This window comes from Chiloscyllium plagiosum, chromosome 4 (assembly GCF_004010195.1).
Source record: "Chiloscyllium plagiosum isolate BGI_BamShark_2017 chromosome 4, ASM401019v2, whole genome shotgun sequence".
Lineage (NCBI taxonomy): Eukaryota > Metazoa > Chordata > Chondrichthyes > Orectolobiformes > Hemiscylliidae > Chiloscyllium > Chiloscyllium plagiosum.
In genome coordinates, this window is record NC_057713.1 from 109567315 (window position 1) to 109585368 (window position 18054).

Here is an 18054-nt window from a genome sequence, read left to right on the forward strand (position 1 = left end):
AAAACCACCGGCCCCAATCTTCCACACTCCTGGGAGAATGTTCCCAGTTTCTCCTTGCAAGCGAAGAGGAAGAGTACCCCTGTACAAAGGGCAAATCCACTAAAACACACCACTTTCTCAAAATCTATTCCCCTCTCAGCTCGAAGGGACCATATTTCCCATAGGGCATGCCAAGCCGAGGGCAAATAGCAAATGTGACTGATTGGCTAATGTGGGCAAACTGCCGTTTGATATACTAGCCTTGTGTCTCTTCTCAGAATTGCTTTCAACACATTCATTTGCTTCCTTAAATAAAGAAGCCAATACCATACAATACTCAAGATACCATTTCAAGACGATTTGGGTTATGTTTGTCACACTAGAGAGCAATCTTTTCACACGCAACTGACTGCCATATTTCCCAAGTTCCAACAGCATCATCACTTCAAAACAATGGATGTCTGCGACATGCTCCCAGGCATACTAGATAGATCGACAGAATTTTGGATAAGACAATTATGGACATAGAGAAAATGCAACTGAGGTAGAAGGTCAGCCATGCCAAACTGAAGGGATAGGTCAATACGCCTCAATTCACCAAGGCTCCCGGTTCTGAAATCCTCTCAATTTCCTCTGTTGAGATCCAATATAAACCTAATATTTTTGAACAAAGGTTGCTCACCCTGCCAAAATCTCCTTTGGTTGGGCACTCATTTTCAGATTATATTCTACAGCATTGTGGACCTTTTAGGAAGTAGCAATGTAAAAGCATGTTTTTGTTTGTTTTCTTTTGAGGGCTGTTAGTCTATCAAAATCCATGCAAATAGCCTAGCCAACCCTGGATAATAATCAGGAAATTATTGGAGATGATTAAAAACACATTGCAGCCTGCTTACAGAAACCTATGCCACTAAGTGAGATGTCAACTTCAATTGAAGTAGAAATTGCTGGTGCAACAATCCAGTTTCTTAATATGGCATGAGAAGACCAATGCATTCAGTAGTTAAACATTTTAAGATTCGAAAATTTGAAAGCTAGTTAGTTTGCGTCAATTATTTTTGTATTCTGTTTGCAATTAATGGCGCTATGTATACCATAGTGCCCCCACAGATAATATTGTGAAGAGGGCTTGCTAAAAGCAGCAAATATACCATTGCATACAGAAGTACCTTTTAACCCATCCACCCAAATTTTGACATAACGATTTAAGCAAGAATTTTTTAAAAATTTATTATAATAATGGTCAAAAATTCTGACCAGCTAACTGGTCAGCAATCACGAGACAGCACAGCAAAATTAAAAATTCTCTTTGGTCTCAAATGAGTCAATGTTTCGCAATTTGTCCTGCACTGGTCTTCAGTACATCCATCAACGGTAGTTCAAAAAAGGCCTATCCTGAGGCTTTCACTTTGTTCTCCAATTGCCTGGACTTATTCAGAGCATTTAGAATTAGGTAAGGGAGGATGTCAAGCCCATCAAATAAACTCTAACTTAACCGACCAAATAAAAAGCCGAACCTGATCAAATAGCCCCTAACCTTAATCCCGGCACAGCAGTCAGTAAATTCCTAAATGACTAGGGTGGCCAAATTTTCACAAGTCCAAGACTTTCTCTAAGCTAGGGGTGAATATATCAGGATAGGCAGGAATGTGGAGTAATTAGATCAGCTGTGATGTTAATGAATGGTAGAGCAGGCAAATGGTCTACTCCTGTTCCCAATTCCTATGCTCATTTGGGATACACGGAGAAACCAGAGGAAGGTGGTGCATCCAGCTCAAAGTTTGCCAACTCTGGCTGAATATTTTCCAGGAGGCATCATATAAACTTCTATCTTCAATGGGCCATCCTAGCTTCTGACTGGGCAGACCATCACATAGGAAGATCCAGCCCTACCTTTAGCTGCTCGATAGACACAGTCTGTTCAATGAATCAAAGGAAGAGCGATTACTGTTTCTGGGCCACATCAGCAGTCTCTTTATATAGTGCATTGAGCATTTGGGTTGGGAGATCATGTTACGGCTTTACAGGACACTGGTTAAGCCACTTTTGGAATACTGCATGCAATTCTGGTCTACCTACTAGAGGAAGAATGCCATGAAACTTGAACGGATGCAGAAAAGATTTACAAAGATGTTGCCAGAGTTGGAAGGTTTGAGCTATACGGAGAGGCTGAATAGGCTGGGGCTATTTTCCCTGGAGCATCAGAGGATGAGAGGGGACTTTACAGAGGTTTATAAAATCACAAGGGGCATGAATAGGTCTTTTCCCAAAGGTGGGGAGTCCAAGAACTAGAGGGCATAGGTTTAAGGTGAGCGGGGAAAGATTTAAGACGTTCATACAGAAGGTGGTATTTGAATGGGCTGCCAGATGATGAAGTGGTGAAGGCTGGTACAATTATAATGTTTAAAAGGCATCTGGATAGGTATATGAATAGGAAGAGTTTGGAGGATATGGGCCAAATACTCAAATTCATTTAGGATAGCTGGTCGTCATGGACAAGTTGGACCAAAGGGTCTGTTTTCATTGCTGCATATCTCTATGACAATAACATTTTTTGCTTTGACTAGATGTCCCCCAATGACCCCTGCCCTATTAGCAATTCCAGGGCTAAGCATAGTCAGACAGGAAAACTTAAATGGAAGCAAATTGCCTTCCATATTCAGTGTCGTTCCACTCACAGCAGACAGTGTAAGTCTTTAATTAATCTTATGAGATGCTACACATCTTGCTAGTGACAACATAGGACACTTAGAGTGCTGTTGCATTCTTGCTTACCCATCATTTATCTTTTGTTTGAAAGAAATCTCACGGTAAAACTTAGAAAACAGGATGTTTGTTCTCAAAAAAAGTAGTTTGCTTGTTTGCTTTCTTTCATGCTATCTTGAGCAAGAACTCCAGTAGAAACACAGCACAATCAAGTTTTCATCAAAACAAGAAAATATGAATCCTGAATTCATTCAGGAAGATTTGTATTTCCTACTTTGCTTTTGGCTGGATCTATTTCCCCAAGATCAACAGTCTCAACTTTATGCTTCAAATAACTCTTCACTCATATTTACATGACACTAAATTTCATACTCCGAGATGAAATCTGCATTTCAAGTCAGTCACATGACTAAACACTTGATTATCTCAAAATTTAGACCGAGCCATTTAATTTCTGGCTTTCATCCAGGTTTCTTGATTTGTTTAGATTTGAAACAAACCCACGAATGCAGAAATATAAAAAAGGAATTTGGCTATGATTTCTTTCCCCACAGCTCACCATTCACATCAAGACATTATCATGGATGTCTACAGTGCAGAAGTCAACCCTTTGACCTAGCGAGTTTCTGACAAAAACAAGCACCTAACTACTCAATCCCATTTCCCACCACTTAGCTCATAGCCCTTGTATGCCTTGGCACCACAAGTATGCTATTATATTAAAAGCATGAGCAAGCTCATATGTTCTTTACATTAGTTCACATTTGCAGAGTACGGTACACTCATACATACCAGTTTTAGCCATCAGCAGCTTCTAATTTCTAATCTGGCAATTTGATAGTCTATTGTCATTTAGAACATTGTCAAAGTTGAAAACAAACAACTTTATGTGTCAAATCTGTGAAGGGATTTCCAAAACAATATCACGGCTAGAGAAATCATCCTTTTGTTATATGTAATTTTACAAGAAATATTCCCAACACCTTCTGCAAGATACACTGACCGAGAGGTTGAATCAGTAGCAAAATGACGATGACTACTGTCGAGTTGAAAGAATGTGTCAGCGAAAGATCAAGCCATCTCTATGACAAACACTTTAACTCATTCAATCCTTAACCAAGTGCAACATCATTTAATGGGAATAACCCAGCATGGAGCTGCACGAATGCCACCAAGCCAATTACATTTGAGAATTCACACAGACAGCCAAGCATTAACACAAAAATCACTTCAAAACATTTTGCAGAGCAAGATAAAATCACTTGCAACGTACGCAAGGGACAATGGTAGAATCTGGAATATAATAAAAATCTAATGTATGTATCTAAAGTCTTTTAAAATGTCAGTACTTAATCATTATGGAGTCATTTAACACTTACACACAATATTTTTCAAGACATTTGTTTACCCACAACAGTCATTAAACTGCTGTTAAAAATCCTCATGAACAAGCTGTAACTTTTTGTGGGATGTGACACATCAAAAGCTGATTGCACAGCCACCCAACCCCAAATCAACAACCAAGACATGTTAATCCACCTGTGCGCTAAATCCTCAAGTTACACTGTTTCTACAAACAACATGACGAAACACACTCAAGTGCACCCCAAGAATAAATCAACTACTTGTAAAGATCCAACGCTGGGCTTTTGAAGTACAACATAGTCGCAGTGACGTTACAGTTGTGCAGACTTCCAAGTCTAGCTAAGAACAAAGATATTCCTCTAGACCTCCAAATTGATACTGCCAACTCAAGAGTTTGATTTATGAAGTCATCTTCAATCTCATTTATTTTGGTTATAGCCAAACAGAGCTGATACAGCAAGCTACATCTGATAATGCCCAGCAGCAACAGCTTAAGGAGGTTATTGGCAGATAGCCCGAACATGCTCAAGAAGTGTCTGATCAAGCGGATACATTCTGGTCAGAGGTGAACTAGTCGAGGAATGTAATTTTCAAAGACAAACAAGTGATTATGCCATGAGGTCTACATTAAGATAGGCTTGAACATATTCATACAGGGTAGATAGAAACAGGAAAAAATATTTGTCACATGGTTTTACCAATTCACCCAGCATCAACATGGATATGCATTAATTGATAATAGGTCTAGACTTATTTTCCTATTCAATAAGATCATAACTGATCTGCTTGTTTCACATTCTCACCAAACCCCAGTAACATTAGATTCTTATCAGGCAAAGCAATCGAGCTACTTCAGTCTTAAAAATATTTAAATGATTCTGGTTTCACTAGAGTCTGATGCAGTATTCCAAAGTCACACAACCCTCTGAGACAAACAACAATTACATTTACTATTTTCCAGTCTGATGGACTTTTCCTGAATCTGAGAACTTTTGGAAAATTAACACCAATATATCTATAATCTCAACAGTCACCTCTTTTAAGATCTTATGAAGAAGTCATCAAGATCTGAGAGGAGCCCACAGATTCTTTGGTTTTGCTTTGTTTAGTATCATTGCCCGAGTAACTATAACTTCACTAAGTTCCTCTTCGCATTCCACTTGACGTACAGTTATCATTGGAATTTTTTTTGTCCACTACAGTGGTGACAAAAGCAAATTATTTGCTTATTTTATCCAATGTTTCCTCATTCTCAGTGTCTACAGGGTCAAAATACTTACTCAAATGTATTTTTTTTTAAAAAAGGGGAATAAATACCCCACCCATCCTTTGGCATATCCTAACTTATAAATTGAAAGTGTACATCTCAACCACTGGCAGACATAATTTAAACCAAATTATAATTAATAGAGGGAAAAAAAGCTCCAACCGGACTTCCTCCATTTCTTTTACAGAATGATAAACACATACCCAAACAACACTATTTATACTTACTACAATTGCTCAAATTAAGTTAGTTTGTCCACAAAGTCACTTTCCTTCTCCGACGTGTCAAAGAGATGCATGGATCCATCTAAGGTGATCTGAAGCATCGCCGGATATGTCAGAGTAGAGTACCGAATCCCAAGCTCCCTCAGTCTTCTCTTAACTCCCTCCTTATCCCGGTAATGATGGAACCGCACCAGGAGAGGAAGAGGTCGAGGATGTTGACCCAGACCCGATCTCCGCGCTGCGACTCGGTGAGCTCTATCTTCAATCCTCTCATGCCAGCCTCCAAGTCAAGGAATTTCGGAAGCCAGCCCTCAACAGAGTCCACGGGCCACTCACCTTCCTCACCCTCAGGCAGACCGACGATCCGAATGTTTTTTCTCTTGCCCCTATTCTCAAAATCATCCACTTGGTAACACAAATTATGGACCTGCATCTTCAGGGCTTGGATCCTATCCTTGGATGAACTGGCATCAGCTTCCACCACTGTGACGCTGTGCTCCACCTCATCCATCCTCTTTTCCAGCTTGCAGGATGTACTGTACCCATGTATCTGCTCCACTTGGCCTTCTAGATGGATGTGGTCATGGGTTTGGAAGATGCTTTCTAAGTCCTGTGGAGAATTTCTGCAGTGTGTCATGTAGATAGCACACACTGCTGCTACTGAGCATTGGTGGTGGAGGGAATGGCTGCCTGTGGAAGTGGTACCAATCAAGTGGGCTGCTTTGTCCTGGATGGTAGCAAGCTTCTTGAGTGCTATTGGAGCTGCATCCATCCATGCGAGTGGGAGACATTTCATCATATCCCTGACCTGTGAAGGTGAGTTACTCGCTGCAGTACCCTAGCCTGACCTGCTGTTGTAGCCATTACGTTTATGTGGTGACTTCAGAGTTCTCATAAATGGTGAATATTGTGCAATCATCAGTGAATACCCACTTCTAACCTCATTGTGGAGGAAGGTCATCGATGTAGCAAATAATTAATAGAGGAAAAAAAAAGAACGCTCCAACCAGACTTCCTCCATTTCTTTTACAGAATGATAAACACATACCCAAACAACACTATTTATACTTACTACAATTGTTCAAATTAAGTTAATTTGTCCACAAAGTTACTTTCCCTCTCCGACGTGTCAAAGAGATGCATGGATCCATCTAAGATGATCTGAAGCATCTGGTTGGACCAAGTACACTATTCTGAGGAACTGCTGCACAGATATCCAGGAGTTGAGATGACTGGCTCCAACAATCACTAACATCTTATGTGCCAGGTATGACTCCAACCTGCGGAAGGTTGGCCTCTGATCCCCATTGATTCCAGTTTTGCTAGGGTTTCGTAATGGCATATTCAGTGGAATCCAACCTTGATGTCAAGGGCTGTCACTTTCACCTCACCTATGGAATTCTTTTGTCCATGTTTGAACCAAGGCTGCAAATGAGGTTGAGTGCCCCCTGCAGAATTCAAATCGAGTGTAACCGAGCAGGTACTGCTTGACAGCACTGTTAATAACATCTTCCATCGCTTTACTGATAATTGAGAGTAGACTGATGGGACAGTATCAGAGGGGTTGGATTTATCCGGCTTTTCGTTTACAAGACATGGCGGAGTAATTTTCCACATTATCAGGTTGTAATTGTACTAGAAGAAATTGGATAGGCAAGTTCTGGAGCACAAGTCTTCAGGACTTTTGCCGGGGTATAACCTTGACACTATCCAAACCCTCCAAATATTTTTTTTGACATGGAGAAAATCAAGTTGGCCAAAGACTGGCACCTGTGATGCTGGGGATTACCAGAGGAGGCCGAGATGGATCAACTACCCGGCACTTCTGGCTGAAGATTGCTGTGAATGTTTGCACCTTATCTTCTGCACGGTGTTGGGTTCTTCCTTCATTGAGGATGAGGATATTTGTGGAGCCTACTCCTCCAGTGAGCTGTTTAACTGCCCACCACTCATCACAACCAAACATGGCAGAAATAGAGATTAGATCTGAACTGTTGGTGGTGGGATTGCTTAGCTCTATTTATCACTTGCTGCTTATGCTGTTTGGCATGCAAGTCGTCTGATTTAGTAGGTTCACCAGGTTGCCCCATTTTTAAGGATGCTCAACTGCACTCTCCATTGAACCTGTTTGATCCTTAGGTTGATGGTAATTATGCCAGAACATGGGGTTACTGGCATAACCCAATGGTCTGGCATAAATTGTTGTAAAATTCAACAAAAATTACTTTTAGTACTTCACAATGTGTTAATATTCAAAGAGTTCAGTGTTGAGCTCAACTATTTCCAATGTTAGTATCAAGCATTCCAAGATCAGACACAACACCAGAGGATAGAGGATATCCACAAACACACAACTTGTCCAGAGCCTCAATTTGGATTTTCCTCCATTCTAGCTTTCTCCGAAGAGTTATTTTGGAGTATACCTCCAAGTACTTAAGAGTAACAAAAAGATGGGGTACTGGGCTAATGGTCGGATACTTGATAGTGTGGATGAGCAGAGGGATCTTGGTGTCCATGTACACAGATCTTTGAAAGTTGCCACCCAGGTAAATAGTGCGGTGAAGAAGGCATATGGCGTACTGGCTTTTATTGGTAGAGGAATTGAGTTCCGGAGTCCTAAGATCATGTTGCAGTTGTATAAGACTCTGGTGCGGCCGCATCTGGAGTATTGGGTGCAGTTTTGGTCGCCATACTATAGGAAGGATGTGGAGGCACTGGAACGGGTGCAAGGAGATTTACCAGGATGTTGCCTGGTATGGTAGGAAGATCGTATGAGGAAAGGCTGAGACACTTGGGGTTGTTTTCATTGGAGAAAAGAAGGTTTAGGGGTGACTTGATAGAGGTGTACAAGATGATTAGGGGTTTAGATAGGGTTGACCGTGAGAACCTTTTTCCACGTATGGAGTCAGCTATTACGAGGGGGCATAGCTTTAAATTAAGGGGGCGTAGGTATAGGACAGATGTTAAGGGTAGGTTCTTTACTCAGCGAGTCGTGAGTTCATGGAATGCCTGCCAGTAGCAGTGGTGGACTCTCCTTTATGGGCATTTAAGCGGGCATTGGATAGGCATACGGAGGATAGTGGGCTAGTGTAGGTTAGGTGGGCTTGGATCGGCGCAACATCGAGGGCCAAAGGGCCTGTACTGCGCTGTATTCTTCTATGTACTTGAGGTTCTTCAGTCAAGATCTCCATACAGCCATTATTCATACTTAGGCTCAAAAAACAATCATTGGCAAGACACTCACAGCCAGTGGGTGTTGGAAAGAATCAAAACCTGTTCAGAACAGAAGTCTTGGTCTTGGTGAAAATTCTCTCTTCATAATCTAGACCACTAAATAAGTAATTGGCAGAGATCTCTTCGTACCTGCTCACATATGCCTCACTGGTACACCAGATGGTGTATTTATTCCTTAAGCTGCTAGGAGCGATTTAATATCCTATTTATAGATAAATTAATGATATCTGTCCTGGCTGTAAGCAAGAAAACCCAGCTTTACATTATGTACATTGAAAAAATAGACAACTGACAAAAAAGATTGAGTTTTTTTGTTATTAACGTGGACAAACCACTGTACCCAAATATCCAAGAAACAGTTCAACTTTGGAGGATCACTGTTTTGGAAAAATAAGATACCCAAATTAACTATTGTGAAAATCTTTATTCAACATTTACACTCCCCCCACTTGACCAAGCCTGACACTGCCCCACTTTGAAGAGGATACAAAGAATTGCTCAAAAAATTTGCTAAAATCTACTGGGCTCTTCACTGTGCTTAAAGCCATGAGTCTTTGCACAAGCTTCTGTCAGATGTTTAGAGGCATAATCTTTGAAAGTAATACCAACTCCTAAGGAGTCCTAGCATGAACGCTCAAGGGTTCTGGGATTCTATCCAGAATGTTCATATTCAGGCTACCAGCCAATCAAAATCTCTTGTCTCAACAACGTCCAACAAGCATGCTAAGCAGCACTGAAGATACAAACATGTAGCAGTGAGATTTGGACAGGCTGAATGAATGGAATTAGGGTACTGAACTATAAAGATCAGCAATATTCAAACTAAATGATAGAGCAGGCTCAAGGGGTCAAATGGCCTACTCTTTCATCACCTATGTTGCCATGTTACATTACAAATACATTATAGCAGCTGAAATCAATATTTAACCACATTATCTAAACCAAATCTGGTCCATATCACTACAGAATTTAACCCAAAAATAGCTTAATTATACAAGTAGGAATAATTCTTAAGTCTCGAAAATTGAGAACTACAGAATAAAATACACATCATTTCAATCCTGATGTTTCTTTGCCTGGGTTTACGGAGGGCATGTCCAACATATCTAACTGCATTGCTTGTTACATTAAAGTCTGCAACAGAACAGCTTTGATGATCAAATACAACAGATTGTAAACAAGTTGAAACAGCATTGCGAAATTCTCTCTGGATTAGAATACCATATTGTCCAAGTCAAAACAACCAGGCGTGTAAACTACAGAAGAGATCTCTGCCAATTACTTATTTAGTGGTCTAGATTAGAATGTTTTGGGGGGTGAACAAATGATTGGGGAAAATAAACTTCCCAAATCAAAATCCATAGAATCAGAGATACACAGCACGGAAACAGACCCTTTGGTCCAACTCGTCCATGCCAACCAGATATCCTCATCTGATCTAATCCCATTTGCCAGCACTTGGCCCTATCTAAGTGCCTTTTAAATGCTGCAATTGTACCAGCCTTCACCACTTCCTCTGGTACCTCATCCCATACACACACCACCCTCTGCATGAAAAACTTGTCCCTTCTAAATCCTCCCCTTCTCACCCTAAATCTATACCCTCTAGTTCTGGACTCCCCCACCCTAGAGAAAATACAATTTCCATGCCCCTATAAACTCCTATAAGGTCATCCCTTAGCCTCCAGGGAAAACAGCCCAGCCTATTCAGCCTCTCCCTATAGCTCAATACCTGGCTTCATCCTTGTAAATCTTTGCTGTACCTTTTCACATGTCACAACATCCTACCTATTGGGGTGGGGGGGGGAGGAGAAGAGAACTGAACAGAACGCAATATTCCAAAAGTGGCCTAACCAATGTCCTGTCCAATCACAACATGCCCTCCCAACTCCTGTACTCAATACTCTGACCAACAAAGGAAAGCATACCAAACACCTTCTTCACTATCCTATCTACCTGCGACTTCACTATCCTATCTACCTGCAACTCCACTTTCAAGGAGCTATGAACCTGCACCCCCAAGGTCTCTTTGTTCAGCAACACTTCCTAGGACCTTACCATTAAGTGTATAAGTCCTGACCTGATTCCCCTTTCCAAAATGCAGCACCTTGCATTTATCTAAATTAAACTCAATCTGCCACTCCTCAGCCCATTAGCCCATCTGAGCAAGATCCCATTGTAACCTTCTTCGCTGTTCACTACACCTCCAATTTTGGTGTCATCTGCAAACTTACTAACTATACCTCTTATACTCATATCCAAATCATTTATATAAATGATGAAAAGTAGTGGACCCAGCACCAATCCTTATGGCACACCACTGGTCACAGGCCTCCAATGTGAAAAGCAACTATCCATCACCAGCCTGTCTTCTACATTCGAGCCAGTCCTGCATCCAAATGGCTAGTTCGCCCAGTATTCTATGAGACATAGCTTTGCTAATCAGTCTCCCATGGGGAACCATGTCGAACACCCCATATAGATCATGTCCACTGCTCTGCCCTCATCAATCCTCTTTGTTACTACCTCAAAAACAAAATCAAGTTCGTGAGACATGATTTCTCATGCCGGTAGAAAGTGAGGACTGCAGATGCTGGAGATCAGAGTTAACAGAGTGTTGCGCTGGAAAAGCACAGGTCAGACAGCATCCAAGGTGCAGGAGAATTGACATTTCGGGCATAAGTCCTTCATCAGGATTCCTGGTGAAGGACTTGTGAGCAAAATGTCGATTCTCCTGCTCCTCAGATGCTGTCTGACCTGCTGTGCTTTTCCAGCACCACACCCTCAACTATGATTTCCCATGTACAAAGCCATGCTATCCATAACCAGTCCTTGCCTTTCCAAATACCTGTAAATCCTGTCCCTCAGGATTTCCTCCAACAATTTGCCCACAACTGATGTCAGGCTCACCAGTCTATAATTCCCTGGCTTTTCCTTACTTTTTTTCAAAAATAGTTAGCCAATCCCCAGTCTTCCAGCACCTCACCTGTGTCTAGGGATGATACAAACATTTCAGCAAGTGGTCCAGCAATCACTTCCCTAGCTTCCCCCAGAGTTCTAGGGTATATCCGATCAGGTCCTGAGGATTTATCCACTTTTATGCGTTTCAAGACATCCTGCACCACCTCCTACTCCGTCATATGGATATTTTTCAAGACGTCACCATCTATTTCCTGTCTCCTCCTCCACTGGGATCCAGTTTAGTATCTCCCCCATCTCCTGCGACGCCACACATAAGCTGCCTTGCTGATCTTTGAGGGGCCCTATTCTCTCCCTTAATGTATTGTAAAAACGGTTTGGATTCTCCTTAATCCTATTTGCAAAACTATGTCCCCTTTTTGCCCTCCTGATTTCTCTCTTAAGTAAACTAATGATTTAATTAAAATCTTTACTCAACGTTTTCACTACACCCACCTCCACCCCAGTGCCACGAAACTTAACCTAGTACTCTCCACTTTGGAAAACATACAAATCTTCTCAAAAAGTACCAGCAACTTCTTGACAAAAGCAAATTACTGCAGATGCTGGAGAAAATGCTGGAAAATCTCAGCAGGTCTGGCAGCATCTGTAAGGAGAGAAAAGAGCTGACATTTCGAGTCTAACTGACCCTTTGTCAAAGCAACTTCTTGATGCCTCTCTGCAACAACACTGAATACAGTTACCAGATTATGCTCAAGCCATTCCAAAAGGCTTTTTGTCCAATATCTGGAGGCCAAAGCATTGCAAAAATAAGATCTGTCCATTGGGTGTCCCCGGAATTAATGACAGAGCTTCAATTCAGAATAGCACATGACTTGAAAAAGGGAACCAAATCAAAGTTTGGCAATGACTGGTTTTGACAACGACTACTTAATGTTAAGGAGCATAGCCTGTTTAAGTTACCAAAACAAAATCTTATAACGGACGTTACATACAAACGTCAGCCAGTAAATTGCTTTGAAAGATTACATACTACTGTTTAATATTTTCAAGAAGAGTTCACATCTCTACATCCTTATGCAGTATAACTTCCTGCACGGAGGTGTACAAGAGCTGTTTGTCCATCAACAGCTGTGGGAACGACAGAAAGCATAAAAGATGGGGCTCACAAAGGCCAGAGTCCAGAGCAACACACAGCAAGGGCTTCGAGCTGCAGGTAGATGGTATGCACCAGAGACAGCTGCTAAACAAGCAGAATTTTCAACAGACAGGCACAAACAAGATGTGAAATCAGCTGATGAGCACACACCAGCGACACTAGAGGTCAGGAAATCACGTATGCACAAACGGATTCAGCGCAAGTCAGGTATGCCTATTTCTGTCACCTCAATCAAGTGTCAGTGTTTCTATTAACGTGCAAATAGATGGCCTCTGCATTGAATTAATTTCCAACAATGTTGGCAAAGCATAATTCCAACATAGAAATAGGAAATTTTTTTCAGAAACTATTTAAAATTCATCCTTGAACCAACATCACCAAAACTGATCAAATGGTCATTTAATTGTTTTATTGAGTGACTCGGCTGTGAATAAATTAAGTACACTTGCTTAGTGTTTCACTTTTGACATAAATTTGCTTGGACCACTTCTGAAAGTTCTAAAGAAATAAAACAGTTACATAAATGCAAGCCCTTGTTCCTTCTTAGAATTTTAAAAAATTTAACTTCAAAAAACAGCGTTCACAAAGAGCTGCTCTCTTATTAGAACAATGAAGCCTCAAAAGTTACATCAATTCTTCATCACTTCATGTCCCAACTTCTCCAAAATCTCATAATTGAATGCTCCATCAGGTTTTGCAACACTCACCTGCTCACTTCTTCATGTCCCTCTTTAGTCAGCACTGGGAGCAGAGGTAGTGATGGCAGAGCTGATGTTTGTAGACTCGGGTTCTTCTCTCTCTCCTTTGCAGCTTCATTTGGCACAGTTTGTTTGAGTTTTTCTTTTGGCGTGATTAATTCTACTTTCAACGGTTGGGCTTTGGGGATTTTTGACCCCATGTTCATTGGTGTTGCTTCTTTTTTTTCTGTGTTTGAGTCAAGATCTATTTTCACCTCCTGAGTAGTCACCTTGACTTTAGGTTTCTCACTTTTAACTGATACCTGGATCCCAGTATCTAATGGGGAAACTGTCACTCGCTCAGACTTGAGCTTATTTGCCTCTCTTGTATCCTTTGTTTGAGATGTATGGGCGGTCGTCGTTGAACTAGCATTGCTACTTGCCTTGGCAGTAGTCACAGTAAGTGCATTTGAAGTTTTTGCATTATTTTTAGCAGCCTCAACAGCTCTAGCTTTTTTGTGCTTACTCAGCTCAGCTGCAAGACTGGTTTTATAAGTTAAACTGTTTGGTGAAATGCTTGATTGCCGGCTACGAGATCTTGATACACGGTGCTTGCTGCGGGATCTTGATCGTCTAGAATGATACGGACTTCTGCTCCGTGACTTAGGCCTCCTAAAAGTATAAATCATATCAATATAGGTTTAACAAATACAATCAATAATTATAACTCAAGGAAAAAAAGCATGTAATTTGAATGTAAAAAAATCTGAATCATTTAAAGTGCATCCATCATTAATAAGAACTGAATAAGGTCATTCCTTGCAGCAATAAGTGTGAATTATTAAATATTGGAATGGAGCCTCACACACATATGGCAAGATGGTAAGTTTAAAATATTAAATGTGAATTTGAAGCACAACTTTCACAAGTAATTAAAACTTACAATATTTGCCTTTAGCTGAGACGTCCAAACATTTAAATCATTTGATGGGATGTGGGCATTGCTGGTTAGGCCAGTATTAATAGCCAAGACGTAGAGAGGTGGTGATAAGCTAACTTCTTGAATCACTCAAGTCCTAGGAGTGCAGGTACACCCACAATGATAGTAAGAAGGAAGTTCCTGGATTTTGACCCAGAAACAGTGATATCAGTCAGATGGTCTGTGGTTTGGGGGAAGATAATGCAGACTTGTTTATTGTTTTGCCCTCTGACATTCCTTTTCTGGCATCTAAGTAGAAAAATGATTGCACATCTCATAATGATGTACTGAATTAATTATTTGTTCAGATATAGAAGAATATAAACTTTTCAGAGAATTTAGCCCAATCAGCTAATGTGAGAAACCACTTTTCAATCCAAACAGAACAAATGCACATGGGATTAGTTTAGAAATGGTATCACAGGTTGGTGCAGACATGGCGGCTGATGGGCCTGTTCCTTTGCTATATTGTTCGGAACTGATTTTACAGGTATCAAAACAATAGGCAGCAAATTACTTCCAAACCCAGAACTCGAAGTACAAAAGCCTTATTCAGTTCTTATATTCTTTACTTGCTATTTAGTCATGTACAAATTTCATGGGTTGAATTGTTTCGAAAATATTTCTTCATTCTTAAACACTGACATATAACTCCAAATTCAGAACAACAAAATACATTTCTATCAGCAGCATGAGATTTTTACAAATTAATGTTAATGTTAATGATAGATGGTTCTCAAAGTTACACTTATCCAATAGAGCTTAGGAATTACTATCAGAAACCATGTATAAATCAGAAATACAGCAGTACCCAAAAATGACAGAACATTCATGTAAAGCCTTAGTCCTCCTTACGTGCTCGTCACTATATACACTGGCAGTAGCTTAAGCTTCCATTTGATCTTTAATAATACATTGTGAAATAGATTATAAAAACAAATCATCAGCTACAGGTAGCCTAACAAACAAATATTCAATACCATAACCACACCAATTTCATTCCATAAATGTATCAAGTACTTGATTATACACAGGCTACCAAAAAGCGAGTTGAAGTTTCAAAATACTTCCAAGTGTTATACCAAATGGAAAGACAACTTCTTTTTACCAACAGTCAAGAGCTGATAGAAAATTAAGAACTGAATAGTCAAACGAGCTTAACGAGAGCAATTTCACTACAGTACTGAATATTGCACTCTCTCAAATATTGTTACATAAAAACACAAGTGCAAAATTATTACTGGTAGAAAGCCCAGTGTTCAAATCATTTGCAAATTTGCTTGTCACAAAATATGACTTTTTCAAGACTTTTGAAAATTAAGACATACATCCACTCCAAACATTTTATACAAATCAACTATGAGTAATATTATTTTACACATAACGTTGTCTATTCAACATTTACAGTAATGTTTGGCAGAAACATTATGAATTTAGCGTAATGTATGTACAGTATCTTTCAGATTTTAAGACATTTGATACACATTTTTTCCTTACAGTGTTCGATGTTTCATACGTAATGTTTCATTTACATACTTCCGACTTATACATAAGAAACATATACACACAGGATATAGTTCAGATCGATTTTAAGACATATTTTCAGAAATATAATGACATGATAATAATGGAAGATGTACAGACAGACTGACAGTGGTCTTACCTGAGCTCCGGGCTCCGGCTGTAGGGACTGGACGAGCGTCGCCGACTGCTAGTGGAGTAGGGAGCGGGGGAAAGACCGCCATAATCGTAGGGGCTAAGATGCCGGGAGAAGCTGGGAGAGCGGCGGCGTGAAGTCGGGTAAGGGCTGGGAGAACGTCCAGTGTAGCCGGCGTGTAAAGCCGACTCCCGCGAGCTGTATAGTGGCTTGAAAGCGAAGAGCGGCGGCGGCGGGCTGTACAGCTCGAAGGTAGGGGGCCTGCTGGGGCTATGGCCGGAGGCGGCCCCGTAAGCTTGCGGGTAACACGGGACAGACGTACTATACGGACTCTGCTCCCGGTAAGGCGGACTGCGGGGCCCAGGCGAGGCCGAGGTGCGGTAGGCCCGCGGAGCCTCCCAGTCGGCCTCCCGGTAGGCCCGCGGCGGAGGCTCTCTGTAAGCCGCGGGCGTCTCTTTGTCAGTGCGGTGCGAGCCACGGCCTCCCCGGGCCTCCTTGTCGCCTTGGGCCGGCTGCTCGGCCGCCGCCCCGGCTTTGTTCCGGCTCCGGCTCTTACCCTTGGCCCTGCCGTCCGCCCTGGAGCGGGAGCTCTCTTTGCCCTTGTCCCGTCTCCGCCTCTCCTTGTCACGGGAGCGCTCGGCCCGGCGCCCGGCCGTAGACGCGGGGCTGAATCCGAAATTCTCCGAATGAGAGCTCACGTCCTCGTACTCGACCAGGCCGCGGAGTGAGAGCGGCAGAGCCGAGGAGCCCGAAGCCGAGCAGGCGGCCGCGGCGGACACCGGGTACTTGCCGTCCCTCCGCTGGGCCCGGCTCTCAGCCGAGCGCTTCCTGCGGCGTTTCCTACGCCGCGAATTCGAGGAAGGGCGAGAGGGAGCGGAGGAAGAGGCGGCGGCGACGACCACAGCGGCGGCCGTTGCGCAACGGCCTTTCTCCCGGGCCTGGGTTTGGGCCGGAGCCGGGCCACTCTGGCTCTGGTGTCTCCTCCCGCTGGGGCTGCGACCCCGGCTCCCGCCGTGCGTATCCGAACTCGGCATTGACTTCCGCGACTCCCCCCCCCCTACCCCTCCTGGTCCGGGGGCCGCTCACTCCATCCGCTCGGAGCAGCCGCACATTCCACTCTTCAGATCCGGAGGCGAGCGGAGTGGGGATTAATAGCCTCGGGGTGAAAAAGAGAGTGGGAGCTGGGCCTACGCTTCGGGCCTGCCGCCTCTCGGAGTTAATGTCGCTGGCTCGACTCTCTCTCTCTCTCTCTCCGCCGCTTTTTCTTTCTAACAGCGTCGGCTCGTCCCCGACCCCGCAGCGCGCGCGCGCAACACACGCCGCTTCTGCGCCGACTCACAAAATGGCCACCTCCCGGAGCCAGCCAGCGGCTGTGAGTGACCTTCCTTCGGGTTCACTTCCGGGGCGAGTTGCGGAGGCGTCCTCTTCCTGTGACCCGGCGGGGGAATGGACCTTTTCATTGATTCCAGATGCACGTGTAAAACTTAGATGACACACACCCAGCTGAAAAATGATACCACTTTTATTGGATAAAGTAGATTAACAGCACGATATTGGAGGATGAATGCAAAGATTTATGGTGTTTCTCTCCTACAGCTCGTTGTACCACCCAGTCATTTACACTACAGATCCGAGCCTTCTGTCCAACCAGCATCGATCAAGGCGGACAGACCCTTACGTTCAACTCGTTCACGCCGACTAAATTTATCTAGTTCAATTTACCACTATTGGGCCCGTATCTCTCAGCATCCTTCCTATACATAAACCCATCTTACGCCATCTACTTTTTGACTCGCCTACCCCCACCATATCCACGCCCTTCATGATTTTATAAACCTCAACAAAGTCACCACCAGACCTCTGCCTCTATTGCAAGGAAAATAGTCTC

At 42.5% G+C, this 18054-nt stretch overlaps 1 protein-coding gene across 1 annotated transcript in view; it reads right to left on the reverse strand.

The window, feature by feature from the left end:
- Window positions 1-17465, reverse strand: part of LOC122549312 (cyclin-dependent kinase 13-like) — a 75523-nt gene extending 58058 nt beyond the window's left edge. Inside the window, exons 1-2 of the mRNA XM_043688920.1 lie at window positions 16173-17465; window positions 13561-14202 (exon numbers count right to left, since the gene is read on the reverse strand). Of these exons, the coding sequence (XP_043544855.1) occupies window positions 13561-14202; window positions 16173-17200 (1670 nt within the window). The 5' untranslated portion in view covers window positions 17201-17465. The remainder of the gene's footprint in view (window positions 1-13560; window positions 14203-16172) is intronic.
- Window positions 17466-18054: the final 589 nt, after the last annotated feature.